Below are 20,953 nucleotides of genomic sequence, written 5' to 3' on the forward strand. Positions count from 1 at the left end.
GAGGCTTTGCCCACCGCAGATATAATGGCACGCGGGCCCATGCCCACACACGCAGCGTGTTTATGACAACCGCTGGCGGAGTGTGTTATGATCACCTGGCACTCGGCTGGCCGCTGGCGGGGCTGGCGGAGCGCGAACAAGCGGCTCGCGGTAATGGGCGCAGCGTGCGCGAACAAGCGGCGCTCCGTGCGTGCCAAAGGAGGGGTGGGTGTCTCTCCCGCGCGGAACGTAGCCACGTTGCCAAGTGTTATACAAAGATCCCCCGTATAGCCTTAACAGACTGATGGAGCAAGTGCTGCCAGCGAGCACCGATGAAGGCCGTACACACACGTACACGCACGCACGGGCGCATAGCAAAAGTAAATAAAGGCTTTAAAGTAAAGCACTTGATAAACGTCTAAAAATACCTCTCAGCACACAGAAAGCCACTTATTTTACCCTGTCCAAGTACTAGCATTGGTGTCCTTTTTGATTATTTTATTACCCATGCTGCATTAAGCATTTATCGAACTGTGTAGTTAGCAAAAATATCAGGATTCTTTTCTCTCTCAAAACAACGAATCTTTCATTTTAAAAAATATAAAGATTCCACTTTCTTGTTTTAAACCTGATGAGTGTTGGAGGCCTGCTCGCCCTCACTGTCGCATCTTAACCACTTGTGTTCTCACGGCGTCTCGTTGTAGGTTGTACATTCGAGAATATTTTTGCTAACTATTTAGCGTGGGGAAAACGCGAGGGAAGCTGCTAAGGCCTGAGAAGCTCGCGGTCGGTGCGCGGCCATGGCCTCGGGACGTCGGCCCTCACTTGGAGGTCCCCTCGACGCTGTCCCCTCGGCCGTCTGGAGGAGGGGGGGGAAGACAGAAAACATGGGGCGGTGGCACAGGGGGCGGCGCGGGTTAGGTCACAGATCACACGGAGAGGCGGCACAACAACAACAACGACGACGACGACACCAACAACGAGGTCTTCCCTTAGTGGCCGTGTGGGCTCCACGGTGGCCTGTTTGCCCATCAGTGAGGAGGTGCTGACACCACGAGAAGGGAGAACACGTTGAAGAGGGCGCGCGTAGCTATGGGGACGACGAGGGGGGGAGTGGGGGCTGCAAGTCGTTCAGGGGTGCAAAGACAAAATAAAAAACAAAGATCTCCCCTATAGCCTTGACAGACTGTATGGGCAAGTGCTGTCAGCGAGCACCTATGAAAGCCAGCGCGGCACATTAGGGGTGGGTGGCCAGCACCACGCCAGGCTGCCTTTGTCTCCCTAGTGGTGATGTTTACACACCGCACCAGGTACTCATTTGAAGTTCAGTCGCCCCACGATTCAAATAATTGGCACCAATGTTGGCCATGAGCGGGAATTGAACCAGGATTGCCGGCTTCGTAGCGCAGCACGCTAACCGCTATGCCACCACTCCACCACTACCGTTCAGAGGTGCAGCAGCCCTAACCACCAACGTGCACCAGCGAGCCAACCAGACAGGAGGGCTCGGCCCCCTCCCTCATCCCTGACCACAGCTCCATCACTTGCGCGTGTCACGTCGCGTTTTGTGTTTTTCTGTTGGTGTCCGCGGCGGTGCCGTGCGGGCACCTTTGGTCATCACGCCTCCTCCTGCCTTGGCCTTGCCCTCCACCACCTTGATGGAGGACTCGGCCTGCGTTTCCCCGAGGCTGTTCCTAGCGTGGCACTGGTAGGTCCCCGCGTCCTCACGCATCAGAGGGTTGATCTGCACGGCAGGAGAAACAAGGAGGCCACAAAGGGGGATTTAAGAGTCAGACGGTCGCCATGCTTCAGGTAGCTCACACAGACTATTAATATTATATTCTCCCAGGTATACCACTTCAAGACGGCCCACAGACAATATTCATCCGTCACTGCAGGCATCTTAGGCGCACTAATCAGTTACTTAGACGGGATTTTTTTTTACTTGAAAACAATGTTTGTTTGTAAACACAGTGAGCCCTGATGATATGTTTGCGTTCTTATTGGACGACGATATCACGTGTGTTATAACGCGTGGTTGCCTGCCAAAGATATTTGAACGTCCTCTCTGGCCCTCGGCGAGGACAAGGTTTGCCAGCCCTCTCCACACAAACAGATGTGTATCTCACTGTGCTGGGGGTGTCACGGTGACGAGATGTTAACTACCTCGTCTGGTATACCAGAGGTTGTGGGTTTGATCCCGACCCTGACGCGTGCTGTGTATTTGGAGTTTGTATGTCTCTTCCTGCGGTCGTGTGGACTTTTCTCTCGGTCCTCCGGTTTTTCCGTCCACAATTAGAAACGTGCGTTGGAGTATTTGGCTGCGATACATTTTCACGTGATAAGCCACTTTGCTTCTGAAAACGAGCTGTATAGCTCAGTGGGCCTAAGCTGGTAAAATTTAAATTATTTTTATTTGAGTACTTCATTAAATCTGGTTGATAGCTGACCAAACTGGCCACGTGGCCCAGCAGTAGAGCGAGCGGCTCACAATTGTAAGATTCAATCTCGATTTGAAGCTTTCAAATCGCTCTACTGCTGAACCACGTGGCCAGTTTGGTTAGCTATCAACCAGATTTAATAAAGTACTAAACTAAAAACTATTCTAATTTTACCAGCTAAGGCCCACTGAGCGATACAGAAGCGGAAGTGGCTTATCACGTGGAAATGTTAACTTCCCAACCCCCGCATCCTCAGCTCTGTCGACTTCCCACTTCCAGCCCCACCCACTTCCCCCCCCCAGCCTCACTTCCCTCTCCTAGCGTCCACGCAGCGCTCCCCCTACCCCACACCCCCTCCTCCCTCTCCCCCCTTACCCTTCCCCCCTTTCTTACCTATATAACCTCTTACCACAGCATCTCTCTCCCACTTTAGCAAAAACACTTTTTTCTTGCTGTGGTTTTCCCACCTGATGATGATTGCTTGTGTTGCAATCGAAACGTCGTGATTTATTTTATTTTATACCTATGTGACTTTACCGAAAGAACCAATGAGTAATTGTAAGATTGCAAATTCAAATCCTGTTCGGGGGACTGATTCAGCCCATCATCCATCCGAGGTCGATAAAATTGGTACTATTTTGTGGGGAGGGTCAACGTGAACGAGGACTTACCACCGCTGGCTCAGGGCTGCAAACGGGCGATGAGCGGAAGAAGACTCACGACGTAAAACCGCGCGGACGTTCGATTCACCCGCGTGCGTTGCATTGCGCGAGAGGTGTTGCGGGCGAGGTGGTGATCGGGGGGGGTGTGCACTCACCAGCACCCAGGCGGTGCTCTCGTACTTGGAGGGCCCTCCGCGCACCTGCACGGCCAAGTTGATGCGATCCCCGGGCAGCTCCTCCAGCAGCTTCACGCCCTTGGGCGACTCCGTCACCTGGGAACGAGAGTGAACTCATCTCATTGCGGTGTCTTCTTCTTCTGCTTCTCCTCCTCCTCCTCCTCTGTGTGGCTACGGTTGATGTAGAGCAACAGCTGTGATTTTACATTGAGGTGGTGAATCGCTGTTGTGGTGACGATGCCTCCTCCTTAGTAATTTGTGAATCGGACATTGAGTCGATGTTCTCTGCTCCACGGTTCTCTGTTCTGGGTGGTGACGACAGTTGCTTCACACTGCCGGGAAGATTCAAATTTTCCATCTGTGCATCACCATCGTCAAGTATCCGCATCTGCTGCTGCCATGGCCTGTGTATCTGCCATGGTTTGTCTATCTAGACTAAACTTTTTTTATGTTACCAGGTAAGGCCAACTGAGCTATATAGCTTTTTTTCAGAAGCGACCTGGCCACAAATGAGAGCTCAGCGAAATGGCTTGTCACGTAACATTTTATAGCAGTCAAATACTCTAAACTCACGATGATTCTAAATGTGGAGGGAAAACCGGAGGAGCAGGAGAAATATTCACGCGACCACGGGGAGAACACGCGCACTCCAAATATACAGGCGTCAGGGTCGAGATCGAACTCACGACCTCCTGCATATCGGGCGAGGCAGTTAACATCTCGCCACCGTGACGCCCGGCGATGGTACGTGTAAAACCACTCGGGATGGAACGTCTCGTCAGAAAACACGCAGTGACGCGCGGACACGTGTCTTATGGAGTCGCGTGTGAAGCGAATGTCGTTCGCTTTGCCCAAACCTGCACGACTTTGCCGCCCTTCACACAAGAAGGAAAAACCCAGTTGCGTGAGCCACGGGGCTCTGCAATTGGCGGCCCGCAGGCCCGATGTGGCTCTTGGAGTGACCCGCGCCCAGAGATTTGGCTCGCCAAGACACAGAGAAATACAGATTTCATGAGATGGAAAAGAGATAAACGGTAACATTACATTTGGGTGTTTGCTTAATGTTGACAAATTCCAGCTCCGAGAATGGCACGTATCGGTGTGACGCTCATATGACAAACATGTCTCTTGTCAAGATGACTGTTTAAATTGCGAGAGCGGTGGCACAGTGGTTAGCACGCTGCACGACAAACCCAATTTACCCGAGTTAAATTTCCACTCACGCTCAACACCATTGACGATTATCTGAGCCGGTCCTGGGCCTCCCCTAGGTCGACTCAACCTAAAATGAGTACCTGGTGTGTTGTGTAAACATTTCCACTGGGGAGACAAAGGCGGTCGGGCGTGGTGCTGCCCACCCTTGTGTGCCTTCGTAGGTATTCGCGAACAGCACTTGCCCTAACAGCATGGTAAGGCTATACGGGGGAATCTTTGCCTTTGTTGCGGTGACGTGGCCCAGCGGGGAGCGCGCTCGCCACTCGTTGCAGAGGTTCGCGGGTCGAATCCAGCAGGCCGCCCTGGTTAATACTGCGGTGGTTGTGGGATTGACCACGGTAATACCACGTGCCGTCTGCTTACTAACAGCGACGTTATTCGAAACGAGTAGGTCACTGTGTGCTGGCTTCGTCGTCCAAATTTGCTAAATTCTAAAAGCGACACCGCAGTTCACTCAATTGTAATTGCACCCAGCAACAACGTCGCCCCCCTTTTTCGACAACTCCCTGCAGACTGCGCGACACACAGCAGCACCTTCCTGCGCGCGATAAGAATGATCGCGCCAACACCACGCCTACTCAGCCCACTGTCATTTTTCTGGAATGTTCCGCTGTGGGGACGCCGCCCCGCAACGGGAGGTGAGTGTGGTGCTGGCACGAACCTTCCTCCAGGTGACAATGGGCAGTGGCACGGCCTTGACCTCGCACGACAGGTACACCTGGGAGCCCGTCACGTTCACGATGTTTTTGGGAGTCGTCACGATTATGGGGGCTGCACGCAAACCCGCACACACAAGTGCAACGCACACGCGGCACATCGTTAAAGTGCACATCACCGAACCGGCCACCACATTGCACAGCACCGCACATAAAAACACAGCACATCACCGCGCCACGTACCACACCACACATCACCACACCACGTACCACACCACACATCACCGCACCACGTACCACACAACACATCACCACACCAGGTACCACACCACACATCACCGCACCACGCACTACACCACACGGTATGCCACAAACCTACCAACAACGTTTGCACAAAGAGTGAAATTACGCTTGTACGTTGTTATCGTCAAATCGCAACCATTTACTAGCGCTATCGCTGACACGTATATCCAGGCAGCCAAATAAACAATACTGTATTATACTGGAACAAATAAACAATACTGTATTACACTGGAACAAATAAACAATACTGTATTATACTGGAACAAATAAACAATACTGTATTATACTGGAACAAATAAACAATACTGTATTATACTGGAACAAATTAATAATACTGTATTATACTGGAACAAATAAATAACTGATTATGGGAGCGCTGGGCGGCAAGGGGGTCTACTGCACACCACTGTTGGAATGCTGCAGGAAGTGACATTTTTGTTGTTGTTGTGACGAAATCAATAATTTCCCAACACACGCGGCTCTCGTGGCGTCAGCGGCCACATCGACCACGGTGACTCGACGCGCGGTGTCCAGCACGCTCGAAATCGCGGCTCCCAGCAGAGGCGCAGATCTTGCACCGTCACCACCGCCACCGCCGCCACCACCACCACCACTGCCACCACTATTTCGATCCGAGCCGCGCCTGCCCCGTGTGCTGTTGGTGCCGACCGCGGTAGCCACATTCGAGTTGTACACGGACGCGTTTACATCGCCAGCAAACCGTGACTAACGCAACAAGCGCATTGAAGAGGTGCTCTCGCTGCCATCCACACCCATTGGCCACACACGGGAGCTGGTGGTGCCGCCGCTCTTTGTTTGCGACGTTCTAGCGACGGCTCCGAATCAGAATCAGAGTATGAATGTTTACTGCAGGAAGATCAATGGGTTTGCATACTGAGCATGTATCATGTACGTTGACTCATTAACCCCCCCCCCCACTTTGCACAAGTGTGGTCACCACATCTACGCCTCTACTTAAGGAACGACACGGGTGGGCTTCTCCACAAATCTGGCTGTCGCCTGATGAAGCTAGTTGTAATTACTGGCGAAACGTCGTGCTCAGATTGTAAATGTGGTGGCTTGGCTCTCCAACACACAGCCCGTGTTGCTGTACTAGAGACGAATTGGCACGTTCTGTTTACGTGACAACCCTTACTAATTCGCTGTGTCGGGTGGTGGCGGGTTTAACGACACATTAATACTTACGCGTTCTAACTAAATATTATGGAGGAAGCTGATGAGCTACAAAGCTCAGTAGGGGCGGGTAAGAACGTCACAACAATAACAACAAACAATACAAAAAAGGAGTGCAGAGAAGGGAAAAGGAAAACAAATTCTGCTCTAGCAGCGTAGAGCGACCCGGGGTGGGGGGGGGATGCAGTCCCGCTTGCTGTGCTGCCTCGGCTTTCTTGTTGGCAGGAGGAGTTTTGGGGGCCCGGGAGTTCCTGCTCGGGGCTCGCCGGATCCCGGGAGAGCGACCCCCGTCACTTCCCCCCCCACCCATCCTCGCGGCACGACGACGCCAGCGCCTCGCTCCGCGACCCCCTCCTCCTCCTCCTTGCGACGCGGCGTGCCCAGTGCCGGATTATATTTAGCGTAGTAGCAAAAGTAGCTACATGTGTAGTAGCTACATGTGTAGTAGCAACATGTGTAGTAGCTACATGTGTAGTAGCTACATAAGTAGTAGCTTCGGGCCCCGCACTTTCAAGGGCCCCGCGCTAAATGCTTTCAAGCTATCAATTCCGGTTCAGTGATTCTGCACTTGCTCGATTACTATAGTACTATACTGCCTTCAACTTTCATGAACGACTGGGTGTTTAATGTTAGCGATTTGTCGTATTATCTGGCTGTATAGCAAATGAGAAAATACAATTACTTTACTATGCAAGTAAAACATTTGTGTTTTAATATGTATGTGTTTTTGTATTTAGGGCCCCTTTATAACATATGCCAAATAAAGAACATACCAAATAAAGCCTTTAACTTTGTATGAATGTACGTTGAACTTCTTTCGCGCCGTACGTAGCCAAACGCGCTAATCCGAGGTGCGGGGGAGGGACAACAACCCGAACACAAAAATCAGTTCTAAATAAATGAGTTTTCAATCTGGGTTTAGAAGTGCAGTGGCTTCCTAACATCGGAAGGAAGAGCGTTCCAGACGACCGCAGAAGCGCATCTGAAACTTTCCGTGCTGCGTGCGATGGCGCGAGCATTTAAGTCCAGCGCAACCCCCCCCCACCCCCAACCAAGAGCCCATTCCGAGTCGCAGCCTCAGTCGACACGGGGCGGCAATTCTCCCAGAGGAGGGAGAATGAAACAAGTTCTGCCTCTCACGCCGACGTGCCGACCCCCCGCTCTGGACGCTGCGTGTTTGCGTTTCGGGGCGTTAGCCCGCACCAACGCGCTCGTGTGAGCTCGGTCGAGTGAAAGGGTCCCTGTGTTTGTGAGTTCTGCCAACCGGCTGCAGCTCACGGGTGGGAGGGCCCTCTCGCTCGCTCGCTCTCTCTGGCATGCGAGCGAGAGAGTCCGGGCCGCCCACGTCAGCTGGGGAGGGGGGCCACAGTTCCTGTGCCCCGAGCGCGCGCGCGCCACTGAGGCTGGAGTCATCGGAGCGGAGAGGCGCGTGAGAACGCGGCAGCTTTCCCGCGAACGTCAAAGTGAGTTTCCTCTTCGCTCGCCTCTCCTCATCGCCAGTTTTCTTGTTCCCAAAGCTAAAGTCAACCGACGGCGCGCCGCGAGCTCGCGTTTCGGGGGACAGCGAGGGGGAGAGAGCGTGATTGATGGTGCTCTCTTATCACCGGCTTGGACGATTGTCAACTCTAACTCGACTTTTGTTTCTCTTGGTCTCGAACTAAAGCACTCAGCAACCAACATCCAACTCGAGTTGCAGAGAGAAGAGAGAGAGAGACGTGAGACAAACATCACTGGACGCGGCGCGTGGTCTCTTCTCGACGCGAGCGGACGGAGGAGGCGCGGCGCGATGGAGCGGGAGGCGAGGGCGCCCGTGGTGCAGAGCCACATCAAGCTGGACGTCACGTACGAGGGCTCGGCCGCCGAGGTGCGCGACCTCGCGCTCAAACTTTACGCCCTCACCGTCCTCGACCCCCACACCACCCACTCCAGCATCGAGGTGAGGCCGCCGCCCCCCACTAACTCCCCCTCCCATCCCCCCACTCACCACCGACCACTCCGCCTCTAAGACGGAGGATGCCCCAGGGAGGAATCGTGGCATCGCATTCCATGCGAGATGACCTCACAGTTGGAATTGACCAAACATCCCAATGCAGGATTCACTTAAAACTAAACATATTGGGACTCCACGAGCATTTCCTGGTTAAATAAAGGGCATTGTTGAATAATACGTTTTTATTGTATGCATCCAGGACTCGTTGACTTGCCATGCCGGGCTAGTTGACTATTGTCACGAGCAGGGTCCGGTTATCCTGAGTCTCGCACCGCTGATGGGGCACAGCGCCCCTCCGGTTGGGAGAGTACATTTTTGCCTCAGACACTACAGTCAAACATTGATGAGACGACTGTTAATTGGTAATGGTTTAAATGTATCTGTAATTAACAACGTTGCTTAATCAAGTTCGGGGCTAGAGTGTGTGTGTGGTGTGGGGGGGGTAAGCGAGACGTGCCCATAGCCCAAAGTTCCAGAGTCCCACGGGGAGATATACATGTTGTTGTTCGGGAAGTGATCGCTGTTGAGTCATTGTTGTCCTTCCCCCGGACCTCTGATTAGCACGATTGGCTACGTACGGCGCGAATGAAGTTCAACAACATGCACACGTTGTATCGATTCCATCTGAACAATATAACCGTGTCAAAGGGGAGGGTGCAGTGGCCACGCACTTCCCGGAATCGATTCGTGACTCGGGCACCTTTCTGCGTGCAGTGTTTATGCTGCCCCCCTGTTCAAACCAAGGTTCCCTTCGGGTTCCCTGGTTTACCCCCATAGCTAACGTCATACACACACAGTGTACATGACCCATAATAGAGAGGCCACAACATTTACAGCCAAATCTGGCTGTCGCCTGATGAAGCTAGTTGTAATTACTGGCCAAACGTCGTACTCAGATTGTAAATGTTGTGGCTTGGCTCTCCAACACACCCGGTGTGCTGTACTAGCGACGAATTGGCACGTTCTGTTTACGTGACAGACCTTATTAGTTGGCTGTGTCGGGTGGTGGCGGGTATAACGAGACATTTACATATTTATGCGATCTAACCCCAAAAACCCTCTATTATGGATGATATTGGTCGCGAAAGCCTCCTACGTGTTAAACAGTGTAAATTACATTGACCAGACATTCCAATGTAGGAGGACCCTCCTCAAAGTATGGCTTTCCGAGGAAATTATTATAATTATCGGGTTAATGTAACGTAATCCTCCAGTTCTCCCCATCCTACAAAGTCGAACCCCTCCCCAGCCCCCGTGTCGCGCTCTGGCTCTGGTGTCTCGGGAGCAAAAATTCCAGCCCCGATTTCAGATCCAGCGGACTTCGTGCCCGCCCGCCCTCCGCCCCTCACCTCCAATCATGGGGGGCTCGCGTCGACCACAAGATCGCACTGAAGGGGGGGAGGGTAAGAGGGAGCCTCCCTGTTCCGACTCTCAAACCGCCGTCCCCTCTCCAACCCGGATCCCCACCCTCTCCGTTGCCAGGCAGCGGCCCCTCATTACTCCAGAGCTTCTCGTGCACGCATCCCATCGCGGTGTCGTTACAGGGCCCTCTAATCTCCCTAGTCTCACCCACCAGCCCAGGCCGCACGCTGGGAGGCCGCTCGCGTCGGGGCCAGATTTCACGGCAGGCGCGGCCTCCCTCCCCCACTCCGCGTCCCCACGGCGCCGCGCGCGTGGCGGCTCTCAGCGGAGGCGGAATAAAATCAGACGTCCACCCAGACCCCGGGGTGGGGGGCGGGGGGGGTCAGGGGGGCGGGGGGGTTCAGCACGGAACAGAGGGGGGCACTGTCAGGAAACCGAATACGAGTGACGGAAGCCGCATGACTCGTTTCTGTGTGCACGCGAGACGCTGAACACACAGCACATGGAAAAATACACCGATGGTTCATTGTGCTTAGGCAGATGAACGGTATTGCGTGGTTTTATATTCATCAGAAGTACAGTAATATATTGATTGCAGCAAAAACTATGAACGATTTGTGGGCTGGAGCAGAGAGTGGCGCTAGATTTGCAGGACAGAGAGAGGCAGACGTCTCGGAGGATGGAGTGGGCTGGATCACCGAGTTGGCCGGCGGTCTGGAGTGGGCTGGTCCGTCTCGGGGACAACGTGTCCTCAGCAGAGAGTGGGCGACAGATGGCGAGGAGAGTGGGGAAGAGACACGGGGCTCCAGGCATCGAACTTCCTCCATCCCCAGTTCCCACCTCGTCCCTTCCTCGACCGCGCGGTGCCCCCCCCCCCCCGTGCCTCCCGCGCCCCCCGCCACCACCATCACCCCCTCAAGGGCAGCAGCCGCTTTGTCCTGCGTCACCGCTGTGCTCGCGACACCGCAGACCAACTCGCCGACTCAACCACGGCGAGCCGAGTCGAAACAAAGAGCAGCGCCCCTCCTCGCGACACCGCCACGGCAGCCGAGCTGGGGGCCACGAGGTGGCTGCGGCGTCGCGCTCCGGGGTTGAGGGGCGGGGGTTGAGGGGGCGGGGGCCGCGTCCTCTCCCGGTTTCCTGCACCCGGGCGGAGGTCCCTCGTGCACCGATTATACCCCCCCCCCCATCCAGAACCCCCCCCATCCAGACCCCCCCAATCAAGACCCCTCCCATCAAGACCTCGACCCCCCATCCAGACCCCCCCATCCAGACCCGCCCCCATCCAGACCCCCCCCCCCATCCAGACCCCCCCCATCCAGACCCACCCCCATCCAGGCCCCCCCCCCATCCAGACCCCCCCCATCCAGACCCCCCCATCCAGAACCCCCCCCCCCATCCAGACCCCCCCCATCCAGACCCCCCCCCCATCCAGGCCCCCCCCCCCCCGTGATGGGAAGCTTAATCGGCAGTCCCATTGTAGTCAGCGAGCGCGCGTTGTGTTGCGGGAGGGCGGCCACATCCGGTTGTGTGCTGGCCGATGAAGCGTCTCCCCTGAGGAGTTCCACTGCGCACTGATGACCAGCGCGGTGAAGTATGGACACATAACGCCCGCTACGAGGCTCTAGCCCAGCAGTGGGGTGGCACCGGGGCTGTGAGCGCTGTGTGAACGGCGCGGGGGGGGGGCACCGCGCTCTGTAGCGAGATTCTCGGTGGGTTTCTTGGAGCGACGCGGGGAGGAATTCTCCGCTGCTGATGGACACATCACAGCGGCTCTGCCTGCGCTCGGGCTGCTTGCTTGGCCACAAATTATATTTCACGTAACAACAGCAGACACGCACGGCGGTGTGTTGTGTGTGTGTCAGGGAATGCTATTATGGTACACACACACACACCTAATCGCACCTGTGTGTGTACAAGCGAAAGCTATTATCGTGTATACACACGCACGCACGCAAACGCGTGTGTATAAAGGAATGCTATTACCGTATACACAGTAACTAGTGTATGTGTGTGAGTGCAGGGATGTGTGTGCATTACAAACTCAACACATACGTCAGTAGCAGTGTGTGTGACCTTGAAAATAAATGTAAATATTTATAAAAACACGAGGCAATGGCCCTTCGTAGCAGTTCGACGGAGCATCACCAAATGCCGGGATAGCATTGACCAACACGAACGATCGGACGTGTAAGACATTCACCCCTTCACGGCCGAGACTGACGGCGCACGGCTCGCGGGATGACGACGAGGATGTTCGGAACGTGGGACGTGTCCCGGGGGCGATGCCGAATGCATCTGGCGATGGTGTCGCCTCACATCTCCACTGGGGCAGGCGAGGGGACGGGGCTCAGCGCCTCTCGCGCGGCGCCACGAGGCGAAGGAGGGGAGTGAGGAGAGGGGGGGGGAACTGCAGCATGGATCTAAACTAGATGATGTAAACTATTAACACTTGCCTTGTTTTACCTGCCCTTGGGCGTCAAATTTGAGAGGCGGCAAAAGAAGAAGACGTGGAATGAGGTGAGATGGATTGAAGGCCGTTATCGATCTCGCAGGCGTGAGGCAGCGGCAGCTGGGGGAGGCATTCATTCTGCAGCGGAGAGATCATGGCTGCTGCTGCTGCTGCTGATGATGATATGATGACGACATGACGGCATGATGACGACATGACGGCACGCTCTACACAGCACGCGACTGGGGGAAGGGCAGTCGCCTGCCCCCACCCCCGCGCTGCCCTTTCCGTCCCCCGGCGGGCAGCTTCAACTTCCCGTTGCCCTTGGAGGTCGACCGTGGCCAATGTCACGGTGCGGCCACGCCGGGGTTACCCATTAACGCGCCACCCCATCGCGACCCATCACCACCCCCACCCCCATCACCACCCCATCACCACCTCATCACCACCCCCATCACCACCCCCATCACCACCTCATCACCACCCCATCACCACCCATCACCACCCCCATCACCACCCCCATCACCACGCCATCACCACCCCCACCCCCATCACCACCCCCATCACCACCCCATCACCACCTCATCACCACCCCCATCACCACCCCATCACCACCCCCATCACCACCCCCAACACCACCCCATCACCACCCCCATCACCACCCCATCACCACCCCCACCCCCATCACCACCCCCATCACCACCCCATCACCACCTCATCACCACCCCCATCACCACCCCATCACCACCCCCACCCCCATCACCACCCCCATCACCACCCCATCACCACCTCATCACCACCCCCATCACCACCCCATCACCACCCCCATCACCACCTCATCACCACCCCATCACCACCCATCACCACCCATCACCACCCCCATCACCACCCCCATCACCACCCCCATCACCACCCCATCACCACCTCATCACCACCCCATCACCACCCCATCACCACCCCCATCACCACCCCCATCACCACCCCATCACCACCCCATCACCACCCCCATCACCACCCCATCACCACCCCCATCACCACCCCCATCACCACCCATCACCACCCCCATCACCACCCCATCACCACCCCATCACCACCCCCATCACCACCCCATCACCACCTCATCACCACCCCCATCACCACCCCCATCACCACCCCATCACCACCTCATCACCACCCCCATCACCACCCCATCATTACCCCCATCACCACCCCCATCACCACCTCATCACCACCCATCACCACCCCCATCACCACCCCCATCACCACCCCATCACCACCTCATCACTACCCCATCACCACCCCATCACCACCCCCATCACCACCCCCATCACCACCCCATCACCACCCCATCACCACCCCCATCACCACCCCATCACCACCCCATCACCACCCCCATCACCACCCCCATCACCACCCATCACCACCCCCATCACCACCCCATCACCACCCCATCACTACCCCATCACCACCCCCATCACCACCCCCATCACCACCCCATCACCACCCCATCACCACCCCATCACCACCCCATCACCACCCCCATCACCACCCCCATCACCACCCATCACCACCCCCATCACCACCCCATCACCACCCCATCACCACCCCCATCACCACCCCATCACCACCTCATCACCACCCCCATCACCACCCCCATCACCACCTCATCACCACCCCATCACCACCCCCATCACCACCCCATCACCACCTCATCACCACCCCCATCACCACCCCCATCACCACCCCCATCACCACCCCATCACCACCTCATCACCACCCCCATCACCACCCCCATCACCACCCCATCACCACCTCATCACCACCCCCATCACCACCCCATCACCACCCCCATCACCACCCCCATCACCACCTCATCACCACCCATCACCACCCCCATCACCACCCCCATCACCACCCCCATCACCACCCATCACTATCTCATCACCACCTCCTCCTGCTGCCGCTTGCTGCAGCAAGGCGGCGCCTGCGGCGAGCGAGCTGTGCGGTGCCCCCGGGACGCTGCGGGGCGAGTTTGCTCTGCCTCGTTGCTAATTCAAGGCCGGGGGCTGCGATCGTGCGCGGAGTCTCGCTCGGGCCGGGGTTGGTAGCGCGTGGGGAGTCTCTCGCTCCCCCGGCTCCGTCTCCCGCTGCGTGGTCCCGAACTCTCCGGCTCCACGCCGCACCCCGCAGGCCCCGTGCCCTGTGCAACATGAGGGAAGATCGAGCCCCCCCCCCGCCCCCCATTCGGGCTCGTAGAGACGTGCAGAGAGACACAAGGCACACGAGAGAAACACGCGGAGAAATACAAAAAAAGAGACAGAGGCATGGGGAGAGATAGACACCTGAGAAAACAAAGAGAGAGGCAGAGGGGTGAGACGCAGCGACACTCACCCAGTGCGATGGGAGTGATATTTCTCGAGGTCAGATTTTCCAAATGCAATATTCCTTTCAATCGACGCAAAACGTCCGGGGAGAGACAGGCTGGTGGAAGCGGGGGGTGGGGTGGGGGTTAAATCGTGTGTACCCCTCCCGCTGTACGTCCACATTTGTGTGAATGTCACCGCCGTGCGTGAGAGCTGTGATGACGCACTGAGGGACGGGGCCACCTTGGGGTCTGTAGGCCCGCGGCTGCCCTCCACTGCTGGATGCCGCTTGGTGTGGTGGTGGAGGGGGGGGGGGTGAGGAAGGAGAGAGTACAGAGACAGGAAGGAGGGGGGAAAGGGTTGGTTCGGAGTGGAGGAGGATGTGGAAGCGAGAGTCTGTGAGCCGGCAATCAGCCGGTAGGAACAAACACGGCGCTCCCTGGGGAGATCCAAGAGATGGAGCCGAGATGGAGCCGAGGCAAAGGTCTTTCATATTCCTTTAAAAATTCATACGCAATTTTAATACATCTAAGCAATCTCTCTGATGTTTGGAGCCTTTATTATTTCCGCTTGTTTCCCCGTGTCCGACTATTTTCCGTCTCACAAAAGCAGCCCCCAGCCTGAGCGCTGACTTGAGTCCTGCATGGCTCTTCTCGTCACGCAGGAGACATCGGCCCATATATCATGGCCCTCAGCAGCGTATCGTGCGTGACTGAAGTTCACCTGGCACTTAAAACAAATCGCCTGATCCCTTGTGTGTGTCTGTGTGTGGGGTGGCGGTGGCGTAGCGGTTAGTGCCCTGTGCTATGAGCCCGGCGACCCGAGTTCGATTCCTGCTCACGGCCAACAACAGTGGCAATTATCTGAACTGGTCCTGGGCCTCCCCTAGGTTTACTCAAATGAGTACCTGGTGCGGTGTGTATAAAAACATCGCCACTGGGCGGTCAGGCGGTTAGGCGGTCAGGCGGTCGGACGTGGTTCTGGCCACCCACCCCTCGTATACTGTGCCGGCCTTGATAGGGGCTCCCTAACAGTACTTGCCCCACCAGTCTGTCAAGGCTATACGGGGGATCTTTGTCTTGGTGGCGGGTGAGCACTGGCGCAGTGGTTAGCACATTGCGCGAGTAACCCAGCCACCTGCGATTGATTCCCAGCCAGGGCTAACGTTAGTGGCGGGTAACATCCCCAGCACTTCACCCGCACACCCGACGCGGCGTGCCAGAGCATTCATCCAGCAGTGGATTCACAAAGCGGGCGGTCACAAAGCGGGCGGGCGGGTGGGGTTAACGCGTGCGCGTGGCCCTGCCGCAGATGGACACCAAGATCCTGCGCCAGAGCGCTGACGATGACGAGGAGAAGGAGAAGGACCCCCTGCGAGCCAAGATGAGGGCCCTGAGCGAGGAGGTGGGGCCCAAGTGGCGCGCGTTCGCCCGCGCCCTCCTCGTCCCTGACCACATCATCGACAACATCCACTACAACCACGCGCTGCGCGACGGGGTCGCCGAGTGCGTCTACCAGGTACGGGGTCAAGGGTCACCAGGTTACCGGGTATGGGGCCACGGGTCATTGGGTGTGGGGTCACCGGGGTCACGCGTCACCGTGTGCGGGTCACCAGGTCTGGGTTAACCAGCTGCGTGGTCACGAGGTGTGCCCTGGGTCTCCGATGTCCCTCTGCTTATATCAGGCCCCGCCCGCTACACTACCAGCCCCACCCACTCCCCCAGAGAATGGCAAAATCCATTACAAATGACTCGCGGAAATGTGATTAGATACAAATTACCAATTACCTTGAGCTGTGTAATTAGACACCATTTACACAGGTGATGACATTGCACATTTAAATTGCACCTAATTGTGGGACTGCCCGTGTCTACGGTGGCCCACACGAGTCGCGAGTATGAGGTTAGGGGATTTTAAACCCTGGACAAAATCCCAATTTTTCACCAAAGTTTCAGGATGCCAGGGATAGCCGTCCTGAATCCACTGGGACCGTGCCGGCCACACGGCAACACGTGGTGGAGTCGAGCCACGGAGTCGCCTCTCCCTGGCTCACAGGGCGAGATGCGGGTCCAGGCGCCCCACACCACCCCCGCGTGCCCTCCCCGCGTGCCCAAACAAAGCGTCGTAACAACACGGGCCCCTCTCCGCACGCGTCTGCCCCCACCCCCCTTCCCACTAGCACCAGCGAGAGGTGATCGGTAGTGAAAGTGGTGGGGGGTGGGGGGGTTAGGTGTTGTTAGTTGGCTCGTGTGTTCCGTGCCACCTCGGCTTTGCTCCCTCCAAGTGCCGAACACCACACGACTTTCTCACATTGGAGATTCCCTCCTCACTCTCAGCGGTCTCCTGACCGCCTCCATGTTCCATGACCTCCAAGTCGCTGCCATCTGCCATCAGCAACCTCCATCTCCCATCGCCACCGTCGTGTTTGCATCTCCCCCCCCCCAACCCCTGAGCCTCCCCATCAACGCCGCGCTTTGCACGCCTCTCTGCCCCCAGACACGGAGATAATGGGATCCAATCCCCTCCCGAATGGACCCCAGTCCCTTCTACCCCAGGCCACAGAATTGTCACGCCTTCATGACCCTGGCCCTGCCCGTCCGTCCGTGAGATCCAGGGCTCACCCCCCCCCCCGCTTCGCTCTCTCTCCTCCCTTTGTTCTCCCGGCGCCCCCCCCCGGCTCCCCCCGGCTCCCCCCCCCACCCCCGACTCCCCCCCGGTTCTCCCCCCGGCTCCCCCCCCCACCCCCGACTCCCCCCCGGTTCTCCCCCCGGCTCCCCCCCCACCCCCGACTCCCCCCCGGCTCCCCCAGGTCCTTCGCTACTGGAACTGCCGGGCAGAGAAGGAGAAACGCGGGACAGCACTGAGAGCAGCGCTGGAGGACATCGGAAAGAAGTCCCTGATCGGTGAGGCCCGGTGGAGGTGGCACCGTGACGGCACTACCACCACCACTACCACCACCACCACCACTACCGCCACTACCACTACCACCACCATCACCACCACCACTACCACCACCACTACCGCCACTACCGCCACTACCGCCACTACCACTACACCACCACTACACCACCACTACCACCACCACCATCACTACCACCACTACCACCACCACTACCACCACTACCACCACTACCACCACCACTACCACCACTACCACCACCACCACTACCACCATCACTACCACCACTACTACCATCACCACCACCACTACCACCACTACGACCACCACCACTCGGACAGAGAGCAACCACACTCAAACTAAATTCATGTTACATCATGGGACCTTCTTTGCCAGTACCAACATATGAGAATAGGTTTTCCCCTTTTTTCTGGCAACAAAACAGGTGTTAAGATGTTAAAACACCAAACTGAAACCTTTTACAAGGAATCATGTCTGCATTAACCACAATACTTGTGGTCAGAATGCAAAAAAAATACTCTGATAATATATGCATTGTCTTTGAAACTGATTGGTCCACACCAGAGACAGCTTTCGCTGGAGCCTAGTCTCAAAAAGCAATTTTTCAGAAGCGACCTGGCTACAAATGATAGCTCAACGAAGTGGCTTGTCACGTGGAAATGTATCGCAGCCATATACTATGAACGCACGTTGATTCTAAATGTGGAGGGGAAACTGGAGGACCCGGAGAAAAATGCACGCGACCACGGGGCCGCATTCGTGCCTTGACAGAGGTCGGAGGAGATGCGACGCACCGGGCCATGTGCCCCATCGCTGGTGATGGAGGCACCACGGGCGTGCGCGTGTGGACGTCACGGAAGATGACCCAACCACTCCTCAATTGGGTTCACAATGATCCCGGGTCCGCTGTCCGTGCCATATTTTTGCTGATGCGCTCCGAAATGCGTGTTCCCCTTTGGGGCTCATCACGATTGCAGGGTGTTGATGCTGTAGTGGTTGTTGATGATGTGGTGGGTGTTGATGATGTGGTGGGTGTTGATGCTGTTGTGGTTGTTGATGATGTGGTGGGTGTTGATGATGTGGTGGGTGTTGATGATGTGGTGGGTGTTGATGCTGTTGTGGTTGTTGATGATGTGGTTGTTGCTGCTGCTGTGCTGGTTGTTGATAATGTGGTGGGTGTTGATAATGTGGTGGGTGTTGATGCTGTTGTGGGTGTTGATGCTGTGGTGGGTGTTGATGCTGTGGTGGGTGTTGATGCTGTTGTGGTTGTTGATGATGTGGTGGGTGTTGATGCTGTTGTGGTTGTTGATGATGTGGTGGTTGTTGATGATGTGGTGGGTGTTGATGCTGTTGTGGTTGTTGATGATGTGGTGGGTGTTGATGATGTGGTGGGTGTTGATGATGTGGTGGGTGTTGATGATGTGGTGGGTGTTGATGATGTGGTGGGTGTTGATGCTGTTGTGGTTGTTGATGATGTGGTTGTTGCTGCTGCTGTGCTGGTTGTTGATAATGTGGTGGGTGTTGATAATGTGGTGGGTGTTGATGCTGTTGTGGGTGTTGATGCTGTGGTGGGTGTTGATGCTGTGGTGGGTGTTGATGCTGTTGTGGTTGTTGATGATGTGGTGGGTGTTGATGCTGTTGTGGTTGTTGATGATGTGGTTGTTGATGCTGTAGTGGCTGTTGATGCTGTAGTGGTTGTTGATGATGATGATGACGTGGTTGTTGTTGATGCGGTGGCTGTTGTTGATGCTGTCGTGGTTGTCGATGCGCGTGTACTCTGGGGTTTGGGCCCTGACCACGCGGAGAAGGAGAAAGCGCCGCGTGGTCACGGAGAGGGCACGTGCCGTGTCCCTTCCCCGGCAGAGGAGCTGGGACTCGAGGAGATATAAAGGGAAGGAGCCGGGAGCTGGATGGAGGTCTGCGCTGTGCCGAGGAAGAGGCGAGCGCAGGGACAACCCCACTCACACACACACACTACACACACCAACAACCCCACTCACACACACACACTACACACACCAACAACCCCACTCACACACACACACTACACACACCAACAACCACACTCACACTACACACACCAACAACCCCACTCACATACACACACTACACACGCTAACAACCCCACTCACACACAAATACACAAACACACTTACACACACGCACACTTACACACTTACACACTTACACACACTTACACACGCACACTTACACACACACACCAGCCACTGCCAACGGCCATGTTCTATGGTCGTCTTTGTGAGAGAGCTGCTGAGCTCAATGGGTCCTCGCCAGCTGAGATAATAAACTCTGAAAATCATCAACTCCCCGTGCCTTGCAGTCACAGCGCTTTAGTGAACCCCTCGGGTGACCTGTGATGGTGCCCGTGTAGACAACACCAACGATGGTGTCCATGTAGTGCTGGATTAAGCTAGTGTGGGGCCTGCAGCATATGCTATAAAGGGGCCCTACATTTTTTTAAAGTAAATATTAAAACAGACATTTTTTACTTGCATAGTAAAGTAATTGTATTTTTTCATTTGCTATACAGCCAGATAATACGACAAATCGCTCACCTTAAACACCCAGTCGTTCGTAAAAGTTGAAGGCAGTGTAGTACTATAGTAATAGAGCCAAGTGCAGAATCACCGAACCGGAATTGATGGTTTGACAGCATTTAGCGCGGGGCCCTTGAAAGTACGTGGCCCGTAGCTACTACTTATGGAGCTACTACTTATGTAGCTGCTACACATGTAGTAGCTACTTGTGTTACGAGGATAATGAATCCGGCACTGTGTTCGTGTAGCCCAGGGGTCGGCAACATGAGGCTCGTTAAGGACCGCTACCTCGGGACGTTGTCTACGAAGGGACTCACCGTCTCGTGTTCACAAGCATTGCGGCAAATTTGAAAAAATAAATGACTCTTCTTGTTTTGATTGCCGAGCCCTGGTGTAAACGATACCCACAATGATCGTGTAAACACGTAAACAATACCCACAACGATCGTGTAAACACGTAAACAATACCCACAACGATCCCCGCTCAGTGCCAGCCCTGCGCCTCTCCCTCTCGCACGCGCGTCTCGCCCCACTGGACTGAGTGTGTGCGTCGGTGAGTGGGTGGGAGACAAAGGCGGTCGGGCGTGGTGTTTGTTGGCCACCCACATCCCGTCGTGTGCCGTGCCGACCTTCGTAGGTGCTCGCTGACAGCACTTGCCCCAACAGACTGTTCAGGCTATAC

At 55.8% G+C, this 20,953-nt stretch overlaps 2 protein-coding genes across 2 annotated transcripts in view; one reads left to right on the plus strand and one right to left on the minus strand.

Annotated features, from left to right (window-relative positions):
• Nucleotides 1-456: 456 nt before the first annotated feature.
• The window catches only part of LOC144721476 (insulin-like growth factor-binding protein-like 1), a 35,760-nt gene continuing 15,263 nt past the window's right edge, over nt 457-20,953 (minus strand). Inside the window, exons 2-5 of the mRNA XM_078599111.1 lie at nt 5,135-5,244; nt 3,238-3,354; nt 1,588-1,723; nt 457-838 (exon numbers count right to left, since the gene is read on the minus strand). Of these exons, the coding sequence (XP_078455237.1) occupies nt 801-838; nt 1,588-1,723; nt 3,238-3,354; nt 5,135-5,244 (401 nt within the window). The 3' untranslated portion in view covers nt 457-800. The remainder of the gene's footprint in view (nt 839-1,587; nt 1,724-3,237; nt 3,355-5,134; nt 5,245-20,953) is intronic.
• Nucleotides 7,858-20,037, plus strand: LOC144721475 (uncharacterized). The gene is made up of 5 exons (XM_078599110.1): nt 7,858-8,089; nt 8,290-8,562; nt 16,105-16,311; nt 17,603-17,696; nt 19,577-20,037. The coding sequence occupies exons 2-5, from the start codon at nt 8,413-8,415 to the stop codon at nt 19,600-19,602; spliced, it is 477 nt and encodes a 158-aa protein (XP_078455236.1). The 5' UTR covers nt 7,858-8,089; nt 8,290-8,412; the 3' UTR covers nt 19,603-20,037.

The sequence above is a fragment of the Lampetra planeri genome, chromosome 12 (assembly GCF_965212315.1).
Source record: "Lampetra planeri chromosome 12, kcLamPlan1.2.h2, whole genome shotgun sequence".
In the NCBI taxonomy this organism is placed as follows: Eukaryota; Metazoa; Chordata; class Hyperoartia; order Petromyzontiformes; family Petromyzontidae; genus Lampetra; species Lampetra planeri.